The sequence below is a fragment of the Nicotiana tomentosiformis genome, chromosome 10, assembly GCF_000390325.3.
Source record: "Nicotiana tomentosiformis chromosome 10, ASM39032v3, whole genome shotgun sequence".
Classification (NCBI taxonomy): domain Eukaryota; kingdom Viridiplantae; phylum Streptophyta; class Magnoliopsida; order Solanales; family Solanaceae; genus Nicotiana; species Nicotiana tomentosiformis.
Window position 1 is genome coordinate 71434904 of NC_090821.1, and position 24987 is coordinate 71459890.

The 24987-nt window shown below is 37.0% G+C and overlaps 1 protein-coding gene across 1 annotated transcript; it reads right to left on the reverse strand.

Moving 5' to 3' along the window:
- Window positions 1–14126: 14126 nt before the first annotated feature.
- LOC138900370 (uncharacterized) lies at window positions 14127–15160 on the reverse strand. The gene is made up of 3 exons (XM_070187108.1): window positions 15082–15160; window positions 14614–14821; window positions 14127–14499 (listed from the first exon to the last, which is right to left on the reverse strand). The coding sequence occupies exons 1-3, from the start codon at window positions 15158–15160 to the stop codon at window positions 14127–14129; spliced, it is 660 nt and encodes a 219-aa protein (XP_070043209.1).
- Between the last annotated feature and the right edge of the window lie 9827 nt (window positions 15161–24987).

Genomic DNA, 24987 nt, shown 5'->3' on the forward strand with positions numbered 1-24987 from the left:
TTGGTGAGATATTTGATTTTTACATTTACACTATTGAATTACCCATATGTTAGTTTTGGTTGTACTTTTACTTTATGTTGTCAGATAATATAATTTTGAATCTAGTTTAAATGTAACATAATTCTTACACAAATGGATCAAAAACATGTATTTTTAATTAATTGGATGTTAAATATGTTTGTAAGTGTTTAACCAAAATTCGTTTGATAGGCCAAAGAATTAAATTTGTGAAATTTAGGCCACAAGCAATTCAACAAGAAAGTTGAATCTTTGTTGATTTGAATATAGTAAAAATAAAGCAATGAGATTGATAAGTTGAACAATTAATCAAACTAAATAAAGATTGAGAGAAATATGATTTTTTTCCTAGTAGATTGATAATCAAAAACAACGTAGAGTGCTCAAATGAACATAAAATTAGATAGAATTTCAGTAGAACGCATTGTATGCAGCTTAGAATCAGAGTATAGGATACAATTGTGGGAAAAGAGTCTCATATGTTATGTCCATTATATGAAAAATAAGTACAAATTCCATCCATTACGCTTAGCTATGGCGTAATTGTTGGGTGTTAATGGAGAATTTCGAATATCTCAGGATCTGCTGGTTAGGGAAGGTAACTATTAGACGCTTGTGACCATTCGGATCCCAAATGGCTTTGACCAGAGAAAATAGGACCGTATAGGATAAAATATGTTTATATTAAATGATCGCATATGAAAGTGACACATGTAGCTGAATACAGAAGATAGTTGAATCCGAAGGCAACGATCCCGTCTGATACCAGAGAGAATGATACTCATAAAGATGAAGTAAATGTCCGCCACTCGATAACATTTAATGAGAAATATTCTACGGCATTAAGTACACAACCCATTACAAAAAATATGTCATTCACTGCCTGTCGTTACACAGCACCTGCGATTGCGCAGGTGTGCCCAAAACATCAGCTTCTGCGATCCTCGCCTTCCAGCCTTGTTCTACATCTGCGCCCCTTCTCCTACGCACCTATGATCAACGCACTTGCGCCTAGGGGTCTGCAGGTGAAACCACACCAGAACTCAGCCCAAACTAGTCTCACCCAAAAATGCTCCAATTGATCTGAAGCTCGTCCGTAGCTCATCCGAGCCCCTCGGTACCCCGTACGAATATACCAACAAGTCCTATAACATAAGACGAACCCGCTCGAGGTCTCAAATCACATCAAACAACGTAGAAACTATAAATCACACCACGATCGAACTTATAAATTTCCAAATCTTCTAACTTCTAAAACCCGCGCCGAAACATATCAAATCAACTTGGGATGATGCCAAATTTTGCATGCTAGTTCCAAATGACATAACATAGCTAATCCAACTCTCGGAATCGCATTCTGACCCCGATATCACCAAAGTCAACTCATAGTTAAACCTCTCAGCCTTTCAAAACTTTAACTTTTTCAACTTCCGCCAAAATGCATCAAATTACCCTACGGACCTCCAAATCTGGACATACGCCTAAGTCCAAAATCACAATACGAAGCTATTAAAATCATCAAATGGCCGTTTCGAAGTCGTCTACACAAAAGCCAAATTCTGGTTAACTCTTTTCATTTAAGCTTCAAAAATAAGAATTATTCTTTCAATTAAATACTGAATCATCTGAAAACTAATCTCGATCACACACGCAAGTCATAATATATATTACGAAAATTCTCGAGACCTTAAGTTGCCGAACAGAGTGCTAATTCCTAAAATGACCGTTCGGGTCATTACAATCAGCAATGATCTTTATGAGGGCTAGGGATTAAACTTGGTTCTAAAGTTATCAAGAGAGCAAAGTCTAGGGCAGTTCTGGACAGGATATAAAATCGGGAAATAAGTAAGAACATGGAGTAGTTAATTAGCTACTTAAACATCTCGGGTCAGTAATGACCTTATGCAGACAGGGGAAACCTTACACATTTTAAGAGTTGGATTAAGCAAAAGTTATAGATAAGGGATGTGCATTGCATCAGGATAAGTTTAACTCAAAACTTAATACTAAGTTAATAATACATGGATACAAAGATGATCAATGCTTCCTTTTTTACAAGTTATTTCTTAGTTAGGTAGAGTAACTAGGTCCTTTAAAAGATAAAATGCATGCCCGTTTTTCAAAGATGCATGATGATCTTAAAGATGAGAGATAGGAGATATGATACCAAATAAGCATGTTGCCGAGGGTGTTGGCTAATTAAGAAAACAGTTAAGTTCAGTCTAACCAATTATCAGTCTTTATAACAAAGAGAAAGGAACGGAATTATGATCACATTATGATGAAAGATGACATAGGTTTAACATGTGTGTACAATAGGATTACTAGGAGAAGAAAGGAGAAGTTTAGTTCAAACAAGTTTAGGTTAAATAGAAACACAAGCAACTAAACAAATGAAATACCATAATAGCAGCTTAGAAACAGTCTAACAGACATAAGTAGGGAGGATAGCATATAAACACTTAGAGTTCCTACTCAAGGTTTAAAGGATAGAGGACATAAACTTAACACCTTCAGATTCATTCTATCATAATTATCAGAATATAAGTTCAACTTCAAAAACTCATAAGTTATATAGATGCACCATGCAAGAATAAAAGTTATTGCATGCCAATAAAAGCTATAAGGTTCATGTGAACATGAACATATAACAACTTAAACATGTAGGCTTTCAGGAAATAAGATCCGCAAGAATCAATTATATAGTTTAATCAACCATCGTTTAAAGACTCATACCAAAACACCTAATCACAAGTAGTCATTAAACCAATAAAGCACCAATATTAACATATTAAACACCATAGAACAACTGTAATATATAGAACCTAACTTAGCATACTTGTATCATTCAAAGAAATGAACAAAACAGAAGAATGGGAGAGGTGCTGGGCTTTTGAGAGCAACAAACCAAACGAGAGCTCTTTTCAGTTTCTTAAAACCCCAGAAACCTCAAATTTAGACCAACGATAGTACTCAGCAAAAAGAAAAGAAAATAATTAAGAAACCTAAGGCTTGGAATCCTAAACCTCTCAATGTTTGTGTGTGTGTTTCTCTTCAGTATTAGATAGTTGGTTCGTGATGTTAGGTGATCATTTCTTCAGTGTTAGGTTATGGTAGATGAGAATATTAAAGGCTTCTATTTATAGTGCCATTAAGGCTCTAGGGTTCAGAGAATTCAAAATAATAGGGGAAAGTGACGACAAATTGATGATGATAGCAAGATTGAGTGAATTTGAAAGAACGCAGGGAAACATAGTGAAGATATTTACTTGAGAAGGGAGATTGAATCGTTGAAGGCAGAGGACCATCTGTTAAACTCTATTGTCCAGAGGTTACCGAGTATGACCTCTGGACATCGAATCCTCATGATGAACTCTGAGAAGGAACTCCATGCATGCTCCGATTTGACAAAGCATGAAGTAACATCAAAGATTTGATGTTGCGTCTTTGGGTCTAGGGTTTTCAGGATTCAGTGGTTTGAATTTTGTAATTGAAAAAGGAATTTACAGCAGGATTCACAGACTTAAAGAGGAAAGAGGTGATTTAAGGCTTCGATTTGAAAGATCATAGCAGAACTCAGGTGATTTGAGCTTTCATCTTTGAGTCTAGGGTTAAGCTTTGGGGATTTCGAATTTGTGTGATGAAATGGGGATAAAATCGGCGAGATTCGCGGTTGGGGAAGACATAAAGGATAGATTCATGTTAGATTTATTGACGTTGTACGGATTTGTGCAAGGTCGTGTGACTCATGGAGGCTGGAGAGATGAAAGACAGAAGAGAGAAAGGGGAAATGGGAGGCAGTTGTGAAGATGTAAATGAATTAGGATTGCTAGGGTTAAACTGTTTGGTCTCTAGATTAAAGAGGTAAGGAAAGATCTAGATCAATGACCCTGATAAATCAGGGATTAAAGATTTTTGGGGTGGAATTTCGGTATCCGTTGGATTCCTATAATCCAACGGTTAGGATTAAATGAACTTAGTGCTTAGTAATTAAAGAGAAATGGAGTGAAAATCGTGGGCCATTGATCAAGAAATTGACATGGCGCGCTCTCTTTGGCTAAGAGAGGGTGTCAGAGATCACCAAGGTGGCAAATGAGATGGGTGTTTGGACTGGGTTATTTCGGATTGGGCCTTGTATTTAGGCTAGAAATCATTTAAATGGTAGTCACTTTGTAATTAGCTAAGGAATTGCAATTGTAGCCTTTTAGTCTTTATCCCTTTTGAAATTAATTTAAATAAACTTTATTATTTCAATAAAATGTAGTAAAAATTATAATTGTTAAATATTACTAATTATTGTAATTAATTGATTATTTGTAAAAATACCTCACTAGGACATTAATTTTGAATTATTAAAATAGTAAGTTAATAAACTATTTTAAGAAGTAATTTATTGAATTAATTATAAAACTTACATATAGAAATTATTTTAATAATCCTAAAATAGTGAATATAATTTGTAATTACATAATACTAATATCAAATAATTAATTTTGAAACTAATACTGAATTAATTTGTAGAAATAGGTATTCATTATTGGAAAATACTTTGAAAATATTTATTGCAAATTATTAAGTATAAATAAATAAATTTTAAAAATGAGGGACAAAATTGACCGTCAACAGTGGTGACCACCTTTCCCCTTCGGAATATCCTTCATAAAGCCGAGCTTTCGGGTAGGCTGGCCAAATGGGCCGTTGAAATGAGTGAATTTGACATAGAATATAAACCTAGGACTGCGATTAAGTCACGAGTTTTGGCCGACTTTGTGGCCGATTGTTACCTTTGGCTACCAAAGAAGCAGTGATTGCATCATAATCGATATCAGGAGTTTGGACCCTATTTACGGACGAAGATTCCAATTTAAAAGGGTCTAGGCTCGGCATAGTATTAACCACGCCTTCGGGAAAAACCTTAAGGCTGACCGTAAGAACGATTCCTCTTACTAACAATGAAGCGGAGTATGAAGCTTTGATTACAGAGCTCAGATTGGCCCAGGGACTAGATTCCGAGGTCATAGAAATCAAATGCGACTCCCAGTTAGTGGTTGATGAGCGCAAAACACACACTTAAATTGTGATAGCTAGTCAAAGATAGTATAGTATAATATCGTGTCCACGGGGATTGGAGTTAAATAGTATTCTCGTAATTTCTAGCTTAATTGCTATCCAGGAGGATCAACCGCTGAGATTTATATGATTAATAATAAAATTTAACTAGAAATCTAAAATCTACAGCTATTGACTAGTGACTATCGAAACAAGGATTAAGCAATTAAGGTTATAGTGGGAGAAAATAGGGTCTTGACAAGATAGGTGCAAGATAATTATTTGGGATCTAATTCTAAATAATTCACTTTCAATGATCAAGTGAGTCTTTTGAATTAACTCTATTATTAGTTCAAACGTTCAGCAAGAACTCCTCTCTCAATTAAGTCTTAACCTCACGAGATGAACCAATTTAAGCACTGTGAGGATATGCAAGAATGCGTAGTAGATCGGTCTTTAGGAAAACCTCTATCGATTATTTTTCTAACTAGGTTTAATCTTTAATTCAACTATCATCTTTCGATTATTTAGAAGAATCTATGAACTCAACCAATAATATAATGCAACGTTATCACAAGTTATACCTCTTTCGATTACAAGAACAAGTGAATATAGATGAAATAATTAAATCTTCCACAAATGATTCAAATACATAAAAATAGAGTTATGATCCACAAACAACCATCAACACACAAAATCTAGTCAAAACCCAAAAGGATCTACTCCATAGATATGGAGAAGTTCTTTACAATTGGAAGTAAAGTATAGAAAAATATAAATTCAATCTAAACCCGGATCTTGAGTTAGGAATGGAATAATGGATTCCTTGTGCTTGTGTTCTTCCAATTCCTATTTAGCCACTCTAGATCCAAAATTCTCCCATAAAAGTTCAGATACCCTATTTTTAGGCAAGCCGGGCTTCATATTGATCCAAAAGAGTCATCTCCGAAATTACAAAAATAGGCCTGGGAGGAGTTTCCGGAGTTGAACATGCGCGGCCGCGCACCTAGAGGTGTGCTCGCGCATATGGCTGCACACCTTGACTAGTGTACTGCTCTACTTGCGTGTCGAGTGCGCGATCGCGCACCTGGGTGGCCTCCTGCTCAATGCTTCGTTTCTCTCGTTAAGTGCACTATTATACGTTGATCCCCGAACACGATCCCAACTATATCCTTGGGGTTTTTACTCAGACTTCAGAGCTCCAGAATAGCTTGAATTCATTCCATAAAATCTACATAGCTCGGAATTACTCCTACAATTTATAAAACACATAATTAGTGCAAAACACTAGCAATTAAAGCTCAAACTCAATTAAAGTACAGTAAATTAGAGTGCAATAAGCGACTAAAACATGCAATTATAGCTTACCATCAATACCCCACACTTAAGCTGTTGCTCGTCCTCGAGCAATCAAACTACACTTTATATAGACAAGACCCTATTATACAACTCTCATAACTCATCATACCAAGAATTTTTAAAATAGATTAAGCACAATAGTGTAACATCCTAGCCTCAACATTTTACTCAAAAGTACCACGCATTATTCACAACTCGCTCGCTTACTATAACAAGAGGCCAAACATTACCTTTCTTTCATGAATCAAGTGCCCTCACACAACAATGGAGAGTAGTTCCACACACAATAAAATTTAAGAACAATTAGGAACTCAAGATAGAAAGAATTCACTCACTCTCAGAAACAATATTCATATGCCACAAAATATGCACCATAGGCTTTCCCGTAGTGTACTACTCTACTAATTGAATCATTCAGTCAAGGATCAAGTAGGAATTTAATTGATTGTACTATAGGCTGCAGGACAGGTAAGATACATTTAGACATAAGAGTGACTACACCTCCCTAAGCACTTTAATACATACATTTCATTGTTCAAAACTCACACTTATGTAAAACTATAACTCCACTTTCACATCAATATACATTAACTCCCTACTTATTTAAGTACAATTACATCAAGAGTTACCACTATCAAGGAATATTTTCACAATCATACACTTATTATTTTGTTTCTTTCTTTTTCAATTCAAGTGGCTCTTACTTTCTTCAAATAATGCACATTTCTCATTATTTCAATAGTTCCACTCAAAAGCCAAACCAACGCCCTACACTTTAACTTTTACAAAGTTCATAACAATTTCAAGTGCTCGTGAGATATAAGAAGGTTCAAATAGATAGTCAATTCAAACAATTGGGTAAGACTTGTAATATGGTTGCCAAAGAAACAAGATTACAGGCTCAAAGGGGTAAACTAGGATAAGAATTAGGTGGGTAACAACATATAACTGGCTCAACAAAGAAATGCCTATATCACTTCCAAGACTGAATAAAACTACTATTTCGCTTTGCAAACACACGAGGCAAGTTCTAGACATCAAATGCAATGCACAAAATACCCAAAACCTCACACACACATGACACATAACTCACTTAGAATCGGACTCATCAAGACAATCTAGTCAAAGTAGTTAAGCAAAGTTAAGATCATACAATTTAAGGTGTGCTTATACAAAAGTAAAAAACTGAGCCTAAACGTCACAACTAAAACACTTATTATTCTCAAGGCATAATATATTTAAGAGATATTGCTTTCATTTCAAATCATAGCACAATATCTCATGCTCCTAAAAAAAATTAAAACTAACTACACCTGGTTCAAACAAAATCCTTGGAAAAGAACCGTGGCAAAAGAAAACCAAGGGGGATTTTTTTCAACTTAAATCCCTCAAGAAGACAACCGAGGAAATCCATCGTCGGAAAAAGTCAAAATTATCAAAATTTCCAATCAAATGAATTACACAAGAACACATATACATCTATACATTATATACATATATACATCTCCACCCCACACTTTAAATCGTGACATGTCTCTATGACACACAAATAAAAAGCAAGAGGTAAAGAGACTTCCCTGAACATCTAGTCGGGGTTTGAGTCGAAGTTGGGCTCTAGCGTTCGTGCCCGAACTAGTACACACATCCATGCAAATAGCTTTTTCTCAGCTTTCTTGGGGTATACCCCACACTTATCTTTCTCACTCACTGCAACCTTCTCTTTCATGCTTGTTTCTACATTCATCTCAAAAGTCACAGTCTCCTCACCCACTCTAAGCATGGGTTTTCTCTCATGTATATCTAATATTGCTCTACCCATTGCTAGGAATGGTCTGCCTAGGATGAGGGGGATCTCCTTGTTCTCCTCCATCTTTACCACTATAAAATCTACAGGAAATATAAACTTGTATACCCGAACTAAGACATGTTCAACTACTCCCTCGGGTATTAGAGTCGTTTGGTCTGCAAGCTGCAAAGATATTGGTGTAGACCTTATCTCTCCAATCTCCTTCTCCAATTTCCTATAAATAAATAAAGGCATTATATTAATTAAGGCACCGGAATCACATAGAGACTTATCAAAATTAGTAGTGCCTAAAGAGCAATGTATGGTAAAACTCCTTGGATCTTCACACTTTTGTGGGAGTTTATTTTGCAATATTGCACCGCAATGCTCTGTGAGCCTGACCACTGAGGTCTCTTCTATTTTCCTCTTCTTTGTCAGGATCTTCTTCAAGAACTTGGCATAAGCCGGCATTTGTGAGAGCACTTCTGTGAATGGTAGGTTTATATGAACCTGTTTCAGCACATCTGGATATCTCTCGAACTGCTTGTCCAACTTTTCTTTACTTAGCTTTTGGGTAAAAGGCAGCTGATGGTAGACGATAATACCGTATTTTAGTCGCTTATTGCACTTTAATTCACTGTACTTTACTTATGTTGAGTTTTAATTAGTAGTGTTTTGCACTTATTGTGTGTTTTATGTCGTGTAGGAGTGATTCTGAGTTATTTAGATATTGCGGAGAAATTTTGAGCTAATTGGAGCTTTGAAGTCTAAGTAGAAGCCTAAGGAATTAAACCGGGATCGCGTTCGGGGGTCAAGAACCACGTCCAGATGTCAAAATTTAGAAAAACGAATTACTCTAAGAAAACTACATTGATGCGCCGCATGGGGAACGACGGCTGTGTAATATATGCACATAAAGTTATTTACAATTTGTTCTGGAAATTGCCACAAGCGCGTCGCATGCGGCGCAGCATGCGGTGCGGTAGTGCAAAAATGTTAGAGTATGTTCCCATTTCCGCTAAAAAGGGTATTTTTGTCCGGGGTTTATTGGGGGGTGGCTTAAATACATAGGAAAAACACCATTTTCGGACTTTTGATACAATTTCGACCTAAGGAGGCAAAAGAGGAGTTGGAAGAACACAAGCACAAGGTTACATTTGTCAAGAACTTCTCCATGTCTATGGAGTAGATCCTTTTGGGGTTTTGATGGATTTGGTGTATTGATGATTGTTTGTGGATTATAACTCTATTTTTATGTATTTGAATTATTTTTGGAAGATTTAATTATTGCATCTATATTCACTTGTTCTTGTAATCGAAAGAGGCATAACTTGTGATATCTTTGCATTATATTGTTGGTTGTGTTCATAGACTCTTCTAAGTAATCGAAAGAGGCTAGTTGAATCATTGATTAAATCTAGTTAGGAGAATAATCGAAAGAGGTTTTCCTAAAGACCGATCCACTACGCATTCTTGCATATCTTCATAGTGATTAAATTGGTTCATCTCGTGAGGTTAAGACTTAATCGAGAGAGGGGGTTTTGCTGAATGTTTGAACTAATAATAGAGTGAATTTGAGAGACTCACTTGAACATTAGAAGTGAATTATCTAGAGTTAGATCCCGAACAATTGTCTTGCACTTATTTTGTCAAAACCCTATCCTCTTTCATTGATAATTTCCTTGCTTACCTTTGTTGCGATTGTCATTAGTCAATAGCTTTAGATTCTTAATTAATTTTAGTATTAACCACATAAATCTCAACTATTGATCCTCCTAGATAAAAATCAAGCTATAAGCTACAAAAATACTATTTAAATCCAATCCATGTGGACACGATTATACTATACTATCTTTGACTAGCGAGCACAATTTAAGTGTGTATTTTGCGCTCATCAAATTTTGGCGTCGTTGCCGGGGATTGGCAATCTATGGTTTTTGAAGTAGTTTGTAGTGCTAATTCAGGAATTAGCTTCTAATTTTTTCATTTATTTTTAAGTTTTGTTTGGTTAACTTCTCTTCGAGATTATTTTTGTTGAAGAAATCTTGAAGGGCATATTCTTGTTATTGAACTCTAAATGATGTGAAGATGGAGCACAACCAGCCTAAGAAAACGGTTGAAGAGTTAGCAGCTGAACATTGGCAGCGGTCTGCTATGTGTTTTAAATGCGGTGGAAATCATCTATAGGTTGATTGTCAAGCAGGTAGGTATTCTTCCTATGGTTCATCTTTTGAACACTCACACTTTGTCTCTAGTCCATACAGGTATGAGGATTTATATGGGTACAATTTTGACTCTGGTTGAGATGAATACACTTATTATAACTGGAATGAAAGCAAAGTGAGACAACCACCTCAAGAGAAGAATAGTAGTTTCGAAGAGCTTATGTATAATTTCATAAATAAGGTGGAAAAGAGATTTACACAAGATGATGAAGCCATTAACAACCTAACAATGCAAGTGAGTCAAATAATAAGTACACTTTCATAAATCTCATTGCATTGTGATGGTGAATATATGGAGGAGATACCCGATGAGAATGAGCCTACACGAGATGATGTACATCTACAGAGAGAGTTTTCCACTCTGCAAGAGGACTATGTTTCAACTGAAATGATTGAAAATAAGGCTTTGGTTAATCATGAAGCAATACACTAAGAGTTCAAACCCCCATCCATCTACCCACAATTGCAACTTTTAGTAGAAGAACAAATGGTATTGGACTTACCAGAGGAGTACTCACATGACCTTTCTTCTTCAATTTCTTATTCTAACCTTGTTCATGTGGATTTTATTTTTGGAGATTTACATGAATATGCAGGGATTGATCTTGTGAATGAATACAGAAATATGTTGAAGTTAATCCTACAAGAACAATCCACCGCTCAAAATGAGACCAAGAAAGAAAGAAAAGAGCGGGTCTTTCAAATATCCCTAAATGACTTTGGCCTGATGAGCTCCATATAGAATCCCAAGAAGCGAAAACAAAAAATGAATTCAGAATTCGGGGAGGAGTCCACAAGTTCTCGGAAACGAAAAAAGAAGTCCAAGGGAGTTTTTTTTACCTCTCGCTTTTTATTTGTGTGCCATGGGGACATGCCACAATTTAAAGTGTGGGGTGAGGATGTAAATGTGTAAATATGTAAATGTGTTTTGTTTTCGTTTCTTTTTATTGATATTTTTAAAGTCAAAAAAAAATATTATTTTCGTTAGGTAGTATAATAATTTCCCTTGGTTTTTATTTGTACCGCAGTTCTTGTTCAAGGGTTTTGTTTGAACCGAGTGTAGTTAGTTTTTATTTTTTTAGGAGTAGGAAACATTGTGCTATGATTTGAAGTGAAAGCAATATCTCTTGATTGCATTATACCTTGAGAATAGTAAGTGCTTTAGTTGTGACGCTTATGCTCAGTATTTGACTCTTGTAAAAGCACCTTAAATTATTTGATCTTAACTTTGCTTAACTACTTTGATTAGAGTGTCTTGATGATTCCGATCATGAGTGAGTTATGTGCCATGTGTGTGAGATTTTGTGTATTCCGTGCATTGTATTTGATGTCTAGAACCTGCCCCGTGTGTTTGCAAAGTGAAATAGTAGTTTTATTTAGTCTTGGAAGTGATATATGCATTTTTTTGTTGAGCCAGTTATATCCACCCAATTGTTATGTATCTTAGTAAACTCCGTTGAGACTGTAATCCTGTTTCTTTGGCAATCACATTACAAGCCTTGTATATTTGTTTGAATTGACCATCTATTTGAACCTTTTTACCTCTCATGAGCACTTGAAATTGTTATGAACTTTGTAAAAGTTAAAGTGTGGGGTGTTGGTTTGGCTTTTGAGTGGAACCATTGAATTAGGAGAAAGGTGCATTGTTTTGAAGAAGTATGAGCCACTTGAATTGAATAAGAAAAGAAAAGAAAAGTTAATTGTATGATTGTGTAAAATATTCCATGATAGTGGTAACTCTTGATGTAATTATGCTTTAAGAAGTTGGGAGTTAATGTATATTGAAGTAAGGGTGGAGTTATGGTTTGACAAAAGTGTGGGATTTTGAACGGTCAATTATATGTATTAAAGTGCTTAGGGAGATGTAGTCAATATATCCAAATGTATCCTACCTGTCCCGCAACTTACATTACAACCAAATAAAGTCCTACTTGATCCTTGACTGAATGAGCTCAATTAGTAGAGTATTACACTATGGGCAAGCGTATGGTACATTGTTTATAGCGTATGAATTTCATTTCTGAGAGTGAGTTAATTCTTTCTATCCTGAGTTCCTATGTGTTCTTGAATTTTATTGTGTGTGGAACTACTCTCTATTGTTGTGTGAGGGCACTAGATTCATGAAGTAAAGGTAATGTCATTGACCTCTGTATTGGAGTAAGTAAGCAGGTTGTGAAAAATGCGTGATGCTTTTGAGTCAAATCTTGAGGCAAGGATATTACAGTATTGTGCTTAATATGTTTTGATTATTCTTAGTGTGATAAGTTAGGATAATTATTTAAAAAGGTCGTGTCTATGTGAAGTGTAATTTGATTTCTCGAGGATGAGCAATGGTTTAAGTGTGGGGTGTTGATGGTAGATTATAATTCCGTATTTTAGTAGCTTATTTCACTCTATTCACTGCACTTTACTTATGTTGAGCTTTAATTAGTAGTGTGTTGCACTTATTGTGTGTTTTATGCCATGTAGGAGTGATTTCAAATTATTTAAATGTTGTGGAGCAAATTCGAGCTAATTGGAACTTTGAAGTATGAGTAGAAGCCCAAGGGATTAAATCGGGATCGGGTTTGGGGGTCAAGGACCACGTCCGGATGTCAAAATTTGGAGAAACGAATTACTCTAAAGAAAATTACATTGTCGCGCCACATGGGGCGGCGCAGCTGTGTAATATATGCATAGAAAGTTATTTGCAATTTGTTCGGGAAATTGCAACAAGCGCGTCGCATGCGGCACGGTAGTGTAAAAATGTTAAAGTATGTTCCCATTTCAGCTAAAAAGAGGTATTTTCGTCTGGGGTTTATTGGGAGGTGGCTTAAATACATAGGAAAAATACCATTTTCGGACTTTTTGATATAATCTAGACCTAAGGAGGCCAAGGAGGAAAAGGAGGAGTTGGAAGAACACAAGCACAAGGATTTCATCATTCCTTCCTCCCTCAAGATCCGGCTTTGGATTGAATTTATGTTTTTCTATACTTTAGTTACATTTGTGAAGAACTTCTCTATGTCTATGAAGTAGATCTTTTTGAGGTTTTGATGGATTTGGTGTATTGATGATTGTTTGTGGATTATAACTTTATTTTTATGTATTTGAATCGTTTTTGGAAGATTTAATTGTTGCATCTATATTCACTTGTTCTTGTAATCGAAAGAGGCATAACTTGTGATATCTTTGCATTATATTGTTGGTTGAGTTCATAGATTCTTCTAAGTAATCGAAAGAGGCTAGTTGAATTATTGATTAAACCTAATTAGGAGAATAATCGAAAGAGGTTTTCCTAAAGAGCGATCCACTACGCATTCTTGCATATCTTCACAGTGCTTAAATTGGTTCATCTCGTGAGGTTAAGACTTAATCGAGAGAAAGGGTTTTGCTGAATGTTTGAACTAATAATAGAGTGAATTCGAGAGACTCACTTGAACATTAGAAGTGAATTATCTAGAGTTAGATCCCGAACAATTGTCTTGCACTTATTTTGTCAAAACCCTATCCTATTTCATTGATAATTTCCTTGCTTACCTTTGTTGCGATTGTCATTAGTCAATAGCTTTAGATTCTTAATTAATTTTAGTATTAACCACATAAATCTCAACTATTGATCCTCCTAGATAAAAATCAAGCTATAAGCTACAAGAATACTATTTAAATCCAATCCATGTGGACACGATATTATACTATATTATTTTTGACTAGCGAGCACAATTTAAGTGTGTGTTTTGCACTCGTCCACACTTATCCTTCTCACTCACTGCAACCGTCTCTTTCACGCCCGTTTCTACATTCATCTCAAAAGTCACAGTCTCCTCACCCACTCTAAGCATGAGGTTTCTCTCATGTATATCTAATATTACTCTACCCGTTGCTAGGAGTGGTCTTCCTAGGATGAGGGGGGCCTCCTTGTTTTCCTCCATCTTTATCACTATAAAATCTACAGGAAATATAAACTTATCTACCTGAACTAAGACATCTTCAACTACTCCCTCAGGTATTAGAGTCGTTTGGTATGCCAACTGCAAAGATATTGGTGCAGACCTTATCTCTCCAATCTCCTTCTCCAGTTTCCTGTAAATAGATAAAGGCATTAGATTAATTGAGGCACCAGAATCACATAGAGACTTATCAAAATTAGTAGTGCCTAAAGAGCAAGGTATGGTAAAACTCCCTGGATCTCCACACTTTTGTGGGAGTTTGTCTTGCAATATTGCATTGTAATGCTCTGTGAGATTGACCACTGAGGTCTCTTCTATTTTTCTCTTCTTTGTCTGGATCTCCTTCAAGAACTTGGCATAAGCCGGCATTTGTGAGAGCATTTCTGTGAATGGTAGGTTTACATGAACTTGTTCCAGCACATCTAGAAATCTTTCAAACTGCTTGTCCAGCTTTTCTGTACTTAACTTTTAGGGAAAAGGCAGCGCATGCATATGCTTGCTCACCATTCATCAGCTGCTCCCCTCTTTCTTTTTCATGTCTCATATATTTTTGGATTGGGTAAGATCTTTCAACTCTTGCTCGCTTCTCAAAGTTATAGCATTTACTGTTTCTTTGGGATTTTTTCTGTATCAGCCAGAAGTGTTCTTGGGGCTCTCTCAGACATTAGAGTAGCTAAGTACCCAACCTATTTTTCTAGGCTTCAAAAAGATGTACCCAATTCTTTGATAGCTGCATCGTGGGCATCAAGCCTCTCATCTATCTTGATAATGAAGGTCTTCATAAGACCTTCCATCCTGGATTGATTCGACTAAAGAGACTGATACTGCTACCTCTGCTGATTTTGAAAACCTAGAGCTCCTTGTTACTAAAATCTGGGGTTGTTTTGTTGCCATGCATTTGTAGTACCCCCAGGTGAACTCCATGAAAATCTGGGGTGCCTCTGACCCATTACATTAAAATTTAGTTTCCTACAACATTCACTTCCTCAGTTGAGGCTTGACACTCATGAGTAGGGTGTCCTCTTCCACATATATCACAAGCTGCGTGGTGTACATTTTGCATCGAAGCTACAATTAGCTTTCATATTTCTTTAGCCATAACATCAAGTTGTACTTGCACATATGTAGTAGGATCAACTTAGTGAACACCAGTTGATTTTCTTCTTTCCACACTCCCAGAGGGCCACTGATTAGCATCTTCGGATAACTCATCAAGAATTGTAACTATCTCCTCTGGAGTCTTCTTCATAAAAGGGCCTCCACGTGCATTACTCCATGTTCTATGCGAGGCCGGTGTCAATCTATCCCAAAAATCCGGGAGTTGCATCCATAGTTCAATTTTGCTATGTTGACACCTTCTAACTATCTCGTTAAACCTCTCCCATGCTTTTAAAAACAGTTTCATTCTCTTTCTAGCAGAAGTTATGGATTTCTCTTCTAAACTTGCCCGTCTAAGCGGAGGAGAAATATTTATCAAGAAATATTTGGTCATTTTCTCCCATGTTCTAATTGATCCATTTGGCAAACTTCGAAACTACTATTTTGCATCATCTTTAGTTAAAAGGGGAATGCCCTTAAATATACTGCATCTTGTGACAACCCATTGTAAAGGTGTTCATAATCTCCTCGAAGTCCATCAAATGCGTGTTTGGATCTTCGTTCATCTTCCCTATGAAAACGCAACCGTTTTGAATGGTTTGAAGCAAACCTTGCTTCAACTCGAAATTATTTGCTGCAATTAGAGGTGGTCTAACACTTGACAATCCTTTATTGTAGACTGGTCTGTCATAGTCACCCATTGCTCTACCAGACCTGGGTACCGTATTCTCGAACTGGTCTTCAATCAAGGGTCGATTAGAATGAATCTTCAACACATATTGTCTTTGGCAATTTCTTCTATATGCTACGCTACCTCAGCTGCTATCCTTGCACCTTCTTCTCTATGCTACGTTGCCTCTCTTGCAGCTGCCTCTACCTCATTTTCATCGTTATCAACCATGTGTTCTTGGGTTGGAGATTGCCCCAAGAACTTTACAGTGAACTCTTTATCCTTCCTCAGTTGTCGCAAGTGTTTTTCCAATTTCAGGTTGTAGGGTATTACTTCTTTACAAGAATATCGTGTCATACACCACAAACTTATCTTGTTGCCTGCACATGGATGAGAAACTCATGGAGAACAAAATAAAAGTAAAAATAATATAAATTCTTGAATTAGCACTACAAACTATTCAAACACTATTGATTTCCAATCCCCGGCAACGGCGCCAAAATTTGACGAGCGCAAAACATACAGTCAAATTGTGCTCGCTAGTCAAAGATAGTATAGTAAAATATCGTGTCCACAAGGATTGAATTTAAATAGTATTCTCGTAGTTTCTAGCTTGATTGCTATCTAGGAGGATCAACCGTAAGGATTGAATTTAAATAGTATTCTCGTAGTTTCTAGCTTGATTGCTATCTAGGAGGATCAACCGTTGAGATTTATATGATTAATAATAAAATTTAACTAAGAATAAAAAATATACAGCTATTGACTAGTGACTATCGAAACATGGAATAAGAAATTAAGGTTATTAGTGGGAGAAAATAGTGTCTTGACAAGATAGGTGCAAGATAATTATTTGGGATCTAACTCTAAATAATTCACTTTCAATGATCAAGTGAGTCTATCGAATTCACTCTATTATTAGTTCAAACGTTCGATAAGAACTCCTTCCTCGATTAAGTCTTAACCTCAGGAGATGAACCAATTTAAGCATTGTGAAGATATGCAAGAATGCGTAGTGGATCGGTCTTTAGGAAAACCTCTTTCGATTATTTTCCTAACTATGTTTAATCGATGATTCAACCAGCCTCTTTCGATTATTTAGAAGAATCTATGAACTCAACCAATAATATAATGCAAAGATATCACAAGTTATGCCTCTTTTGATTACAAGAACAAGTGAATATAGATGAAATAATTAAATCTTCTAAAAATAATTCAAATACATAAAAATAGAGTTATGATCCACAAACAATCATCAATACACAAAATCTAGTCAAAACCCAAAAGGATATACTCCATAGACATGGATAAGTTCTTCACAATTGGAAGTAAAGTATAAAAAAACATAAATTCAATCCAAACCCGGATCTTGAGTTAGGAATGGAATAATGGATTCCTTGTGCTTGTGTTCTTCCAATTCCTATTTAGCCACTCTAGATCCAAAATTCTCCCATAAAAGTTCAGATACCCTATTTTTAGGCAAGCCGGGCTTCATATAGATCCAAAAGAGTCATCTCTAAAATTACAAAAATAGGCATGGGAAGGAGTTTCCGAAGTTGAACGTGCGCGGCCGTGCACCTGGAGGTGTGCTCGCGCATATGGCTGCACACCTTGACTAGTGTACTGCTCTACTTGTGTGTCGAGTGTACGATCACGCACCTGGGGTGGCCTCCTGCTCAATGCTTCGTTTCTCTCGTTAAGTGCACTATTGTACGTTGATCCCCGAACACGATTCCAACTATATCCTTGGGCTTTTACTCAGACTTCAAAGCTCCAGAACAGCTTGAATTCATTCCATAATATCTACATAGCTCGGAATTACTCTGACAATTTATAAAACACATAATTAGTGCCAAACACTAGCAATTAAAGTGTATTAGATTAGAGGTAAATCAGGTTTAATAAGCGACTAAAACATGTAATTATAGCCTACCATCAGTGGTAAATCAGGTCTACGGGATCTTCGAAGCCAAAGAGGAACACATACAACAATACATAGTGAAGGTTTAGGCTCTTCTTGCTGGGTTCCAGTAGTGGTCAATTACGCATATCCTGAGGGAAGAAAATGCAGAAGTGGGCACATTAGCTAACCTTGGCTCATCAAAAGGAAATGAAGGGATCAGATTCTGGTACGATAGTACAGCTTATGCACTCGGTTCTGGATGCAGATAACTACTACGAGGTAAACACGACTAATTTGGTCTGGGACTGTAGGAATGAGATCATTGATTACCTCGAGTTCGAAAAGTTGCCTGAAGATCCGAAGGCATCCCGGGTGTTGCGCACTAAAGCAGCGCGGTATAGTTTCAAAAGAGGCCATTTGTATAGGAAATCATTCCAAGGCTCGCTGGCCCGATGTTTGGGAGCCTCCGAAGCTAATTATGTTATGCGATAAGTCCACGAAGGGATATATGGAAATCATTCAGGCGCGTATTCCTTGGTACTAAAATTGGTAAGGGCAAGATACTATTGGTCCCGAATGGAACAAGATGCCAAAGCTTTTGTTCAAAAATGCGATAAGTGTCAACACTACGCGCCATTAGTATATCAACCAGCAGAACCAGTGCACTCAGGTTTTTCTCTTTGGCCATTCATGAAGTGGGGAATGAATATCGTCGGACCACTGTCGTCGGCCCCTGGTAAGGTAAGGTTGAAGCAAATCCTTATCAGAAGATCGATGAACGTGAAGTGGTGGATTTTTTGTGGGAAAACATAATTTGCAAATTTCGGATACCAAAAGAGATAGCCTGCGACAACGGGCCATAATTTATAGGCGCAACGGTCACAACGTTCCTTGAAGACTTGAAAATCAAAAGGATCACATCTTCGCCCTATCATCCGAGCGCAAATGGTCAAGAATCAACGAACAAAGTGATTATACAAAATCTCAAAAAGAGATTGGAAGCATCTAAAGGCAAATGGCCCGAGGAGCTTCCCGATGTATTATGGGCGTACCGAACAATAGCCAAATCAAGCACGGGATAAACTTCTTTATCCCTTGTGTACGGAGCAGAAGCCCTGATCTCGGTGGAAGTAGGGGAGCCTCCCTTGAGATACTTCCAGGCAAATGAAAAAGAAAACAATGAATCAATATTGGTCAATTTGGAGATGCTAGATGAATGCAAGGACTTGTTGCATATAAGGATGGCAGCTCAAAAGTAGAGAATAGAAAGATATTACAATCGAAGATTCAGCTTCCGTTATTTTAAAGTGGGAGACTTGGTTTTAAGGAAAGTAACTCAAAACACCTGGGAACTCAATGCAGGAAAGCTAGGTCTAACATGGGAAGGGCCCTATCGGGTTTCAGCTATCAACAGGAAAAGATCATACGAGTTGGAGAATCAAGATGGAAAAAAGTTTCCAAGCAACTGGAACAAGGCGCACCTCAAGAGATACTACTGCTAATGAACTTCACCTGTACTGAAAGTATGTGCTGCACTCTTTTTCCCTTCGACCAGTTTTTGTTCCAATTGGGTTTTTCTCGCAAGGTTTTTAATGAGGCAACAACGGAAAGCATACTACGAAGGAAGTTTCAACAGCAGCAATAAGACCTTTTAATGACAAGGCACACAAGCTAAGAACCACTCGGGAGCGATTAGATAATCTTTTGCTCGGTAGTTTCTACCGGGAAGTTAAGTTTGCTATTGAACAAAGATTATCCGACTGTTCACAACTGCAAATAACTAAGGAATTGTTAGATAATATTTGGCTCGATAGCATAAATTCCAAGGGGAAGTGAAGTTTGTCACCGAACTGAAGATTATCTAGCAATTTATTAGTAGAATCCTCGAAGGTGTAAAACTTCCAGCGTTCAAACACGCATTCTTCGCATTCAAACACTGGGGGGGGGGAATAATATGAGAATACGGCAACAACGACTGCCGCTTCGACCGAAATACAAAACCCGAAAGCATAGTTATATCATTGGGACCGGGAAGTGCGCGGCCAGCCCCATAGAAACAAATTGTACATGTTAGCCACAAGAAATGGCAATTTCTTTTTAGTACAACAAATGTTTATGGAATTTTGAAAATGGAAGGAATAAAGTAAAGTCCTTTTATTTCTTTCTTGTTTCTTGTCTGAACGATGAATTGATTTTGTCATTTGAAAGTTAAACAAGTACTTCAAATTCTAATGTCGTAATAAACAGGAAATGTGCTCTTCAAGAGCACCGTAAACATAAAAGAGCCCTCTCTTATTAAAACCCTCATGATAAAGGGTTGATTTCGGAAGAACTTGTGCCCCAAATCCAAACGCTTTCGGGGGAAAATAGACCCAAAGTCTTGCATGATCAGACGCAAACAGTAAAAACTTGCGCAAAACATTAAAACGAAAAAAACACTCATGCAATACTTGAGCAAAAAGTGTTTTTATTTACAACGAATGTGCCAAACGGCACAAATATAAAAGTTGGAAAATGAAATCAAAAGCTAAGTTGTTGCATCTCCGGAACCCGGATAAAGAGAATCATCCACACCCCTAGGATCCGCCGCCAGCTCGATGTCTTGGCCTTCATCATTTTGACCTTCAGCATCACCGCCTTCCGATTCTTCTTCAGTTCCCGAGAATTCGCAACCAAAACTAGAAGAATCGGTAGCATCAGGCCTCGTCGGAAGACCCCTTTTAGCAGTTGACTCCAGCTCACATGCTTTAGGTATTTTGGCATCAAAGTCAATGACACCCGCTTTGGCCTCTTCCAAGATTTTTCTCCTCATGATGTACATAACATGTGTTTTTTCAACAACGAGGGAAGCCACTCGAAGCTTGAATTTTTCTTTAAGTTGGTCAACCTCGGCAGAGAGATTTTCCCGCGCAGATTTAACGGACCGGAGGCTAACATTGAGATCACGGACAGTGGAGCTGAAAAGTCTATTACACTCAATGGTCTTCTTATACGTCTCCTCCAATTGTGCATATTTCACTCGGTAGCAGCAAGCTCTTCAGTTTTGGAGTTCAAGGTCACCTCAAAATTATTTAATCTTTCAGCGGAAGCAGCCTCACGATCGGATGCAGTCAAATTGAATTCTCATTGGAGCTATATCTTGGCTACGGGACTCTACTTCTTGCTCGCTTTGCTGCAACCGAGCCTCCAACACAATAGCCTCAACAGCTTTAGCTTCCAGTTCTGAGAGGCGAGCAGTAGTTTGGTCACGCTCGGCCAAAAGTTGATCCCGCTCGGAGGTAAGTTCCTCTTTATCTCGAATCAACCTTTGGAGGCCCTCGGAAGCAAGAAAATTGGCCTGCGAAACAAAAATGCAAACTCAAAATACTACTATATCAAAGATAGAAAAGATAACGAAGGAAACGAGGAATATACCGCTACGACGTTGTGCATAGCATTGTTCAACAAACACTCTCCCGGGAGGGCTTGTATCTTTTCACTATCTTTTTCTGAAGCCAAAGGCTTCAGATAGTCCGGCTGGGATAGATTATTATATCCAGTAGAGACCAAGAGAGTAACGCTCCTTTTCCTTTGTCGATCTTCTGAGGGGGCGGCGTAATTTTGCCCCAAGTTCCTATGAACTAGGGATTGGGGGAGAGGAATGTCCTCTTATCGGACAGAGGCGGCCGGTGGAGATGATGTAGCAGTTGATGGTGGTAAGGAAAGATTTGGTGAAGAAGGAGATGGAGTTGATGTCGTTGACGAATGAGAAGTGGCTGCGGCAAGCACAATGCTGGTCATTGGTTGCTCGTCAACCAAAGATGACAGGGACCAGGTATTCAGCCTCACGGTACCGGGAGCAGCGACTAGGATCCGAAAGTGGGAGTTGGCATTTTTCACCATCTCAACTCCCACAAAGCGCTGAGGCATCGTCCTCGGTTGGTGTAACTAATTCAACAGATTGAGAAGTCTGTTGAGCTGAGGAAGGTTGTCGTCTTCTATGCAGGAAAGCCACCTTCTTACATGCTTCCCCATCATCGTCAATCATCGCGGTGTCTATGGCCGGCCCGGACGGAGGGCTCGTCACCACAACTTCTAGAGACGACTCAGTAGCAGCATTCTGCGCCCTCTTATTCTTACCCCTAGTCATGGAAGAACATCTTCTCTTTGGTTGTTTGTTCTCCGGACGGAGACTCCGAGAAGAAGCACTCGCACCAGAAGCAGGCCCAAAGACACGTGTCTGTGTAAAGGCCTCATGCAGCAGCCTCACCGCATCAGTCAGTGAATTTCCCGCCAAAAAGGGTGTTTCTACCAACTTGCCGATGACATAAAGTTATGCCACCGGAAAGTAGGGGGACTATCTGTATAGGGTAAAATATATTTGTATTAAATGATCGCATGAGAAAATGACACGTGGAGCCGAAGACAGAAGATAGTTGAATCTGAAGGCAACGATCCCGTCTGTTACCAGAGAGAATGATACTCATAAAGATAAAGTAAATGCCTGTCACCTAGTAGCATTTAATGAGAAATATTATACGACAAGGAATATGGCATTCACTGCATGCCGTTACACATTCTTCAATGGTCCTCATAATTGACATTAAAGAGGGGCTTGATCCTAGGACCTCGTTTTCTAGGTGCAACTATAAATAGTGAGCTCTATTATCATTGTAAATGACACGAATTTTCTGGCACGCATACGCTACACTCTATTCAAAGCTCAATATAATTTTATCTTCTTGTTTACTGATATCGTTGATGTTGTGCCCAGAAGCCCTACTCTCGGAATTTCTATTTCTGCTATTTTATCTCCATCTCAAGGCTAAGTATTATATTTTTATATGATTCATCTATTATTTCAGAATTAAATTAATTTATTTGTCTATAAATCACATATAAATTCAATTATACCATTTTACGGGTAAACAATGACGATCCTCGAACCAGCTTCTTGGTTTTCGGTCTTCAAGCTTAGTGACTCTGGAAGACTTGGCATTGACTAGAAAATCTGACTAAAAAATACTTGCCACGTGGTGACTCTCAAACCGACTACGTGTGTGTACACTTTTTACCAAATGCACAATTTTCTACCAAAACATATATATACCACATCAACAACCTACCTGCGTTATTATGATTATCAAATAAATTTATTATCTACTTGAAGTACTCCACATAAAATTTCTAGATGAGAGTAAGGGTGCTTATCAGGTTGATCGGGCGGATAATTATGCTTAACGGTTCGGTTTATCGATTATCGGATTATAAATATAAGTAATCCACTAGCTATTCAATAATATAACGGACGGATTGGTATTGGATTAACGATTATCGGGCAGTTTATCGGCTAAACCAAATAGAAATATTTTGGTATAATATTGAAATAGATTCTTTTTTATGGGTGATTTTGTTGACTGACTCGCATCCTAACAAACCTGATGAGCTGGATAGAATTGAAAATTATGGTGGGAAAGTTATAAATTGGAATGGATGTGGAGTACTAGGAGTTCTTGCTACTTCAAGATTCACAGGAAAGTGTAAATATAAATATTCTTAACGGATTAACGGTTTATCCGATAAGAAAATTAAGTAATCCGTCCCCAAATCGTTAAGCCGTTAATTATAAAATCTCAATTCGTTCACCATCTATTACCCCGATAATCCAATACCAATAAGCCAATAAGCCATTGGTTCGGTTCGGTTTTAAATAGCCCCAGATGAGAGAACTCTTGCTCGACTGCAATCTTCAGACTTTGGAGGTTTCCATTTATGTGAATGTTGATTTATTTCTTAATAATTATATGTTGTTGCCCTCTCCAATATTTAACAACAAAAATTCGTGGCATGCATAATAGTGTAACTAGAATATTCACCTTATTGTTGTTAAATTAGAAACTATTTTTGTTTGACAATTTCAGTCTACGGTCTAGGAATTAACTCTAATACTCCTCAGCGACCCAACCTTTTGTTTTTGTTATGATACATATTATAATAATTATTATTAATAACTTTCATTACCAAAAATATACTCTACCAGTGTTTTAAAAGGCGAGAGCATGAGGCGGGATATTTTTTTTAATACGGGACGAGACGAAAGCCTTGAGACATGAGGTGTAAGCCCCGCAGATCTTTAATTTTAAAATTTATAAATTAATAATATAGCATTATAACACAAAAATATATAAAAAAATACATTAAAAGTTCAAGAAAACTAAAAAGAATTAAAGAAACTCATATAAAATAAAATATCTAACATGTTTTATAAGTATAAATAATGCAATACTATTAAAGTTACGATGAAATATAAATTAACTACAACATCTTAACTTTAAAACAATTAAAAATCATAATTTCTTATAACTTATTATCAAATTGCATATTTTTTCCTCTTAAAAGTAAATACTCAATAAATTTTATCAACACTGTAATTTAAAATATTACTCCTTCATGAGTAAATATAAAATTATTTTTTAATAGTAAAATAATAAATATATAATAATTTTGAGAGACATAGAACTAAGACATGAACATTTATCAAGTAAAGATATAAATTTTGATTATCTATCTTCGGAAGAAATATTCAAATGATATTCACTCTCTTAATGTTCTTAATTAGTAAATGTGCAATACTATGGTTCGTTATTTGAGTTATTCACAATTTTCATATTCCTATAGATAAAAATAACTTTAATCATTCATTTATTAAAGAATTTTGAGAGTCAACAATATTAATTAGTGAATTCAACACATGATTTACATAGGAACTATTGGGCAAGTTTCGAGCGTTGAGCATTACTTGTGTTTAGGACATACAGTCGGGGTGCTTGGGGGTTGTAAGCCTCACAGAACTAAGCCCCATACATGAGCCTCAAGACGTTTTGATAGTGCCCGCCCCGTGGCGAGTCTCAGAAAAACCTTTTAAAACACTGCTCCATATCACAACGACTAAAATCAGAAAAGAAATCCTA

What these genes read in the sequence shown, in the direction of transcription:
- LOC138900370 (XM_070187108.1), bottom strand. Translation starts at nt 15,160, where the DNA reads ATGGAAGGTCTTATGAAGACCTTCATTATCAAGATAGATGAGAGGCTT. An exon ending in TGCAGCTATCAAAGAATTGG is followed by an intron (nt 14,822 to 15,081) that starts GTACATCTTTTT and finishes AGTTAAGTACAG; the next exon opens with AAAAGCTGGACAAGCAGTTT. An exon ending in CAAGACAAACTCCCACAAAA is followed by an intron (nt 14,500 to 14,613) that starts GTGTGGAGATCC and finishes ATCTATTTACAG; the next exon opens with GAAACTGGAGAAGGAGATTG.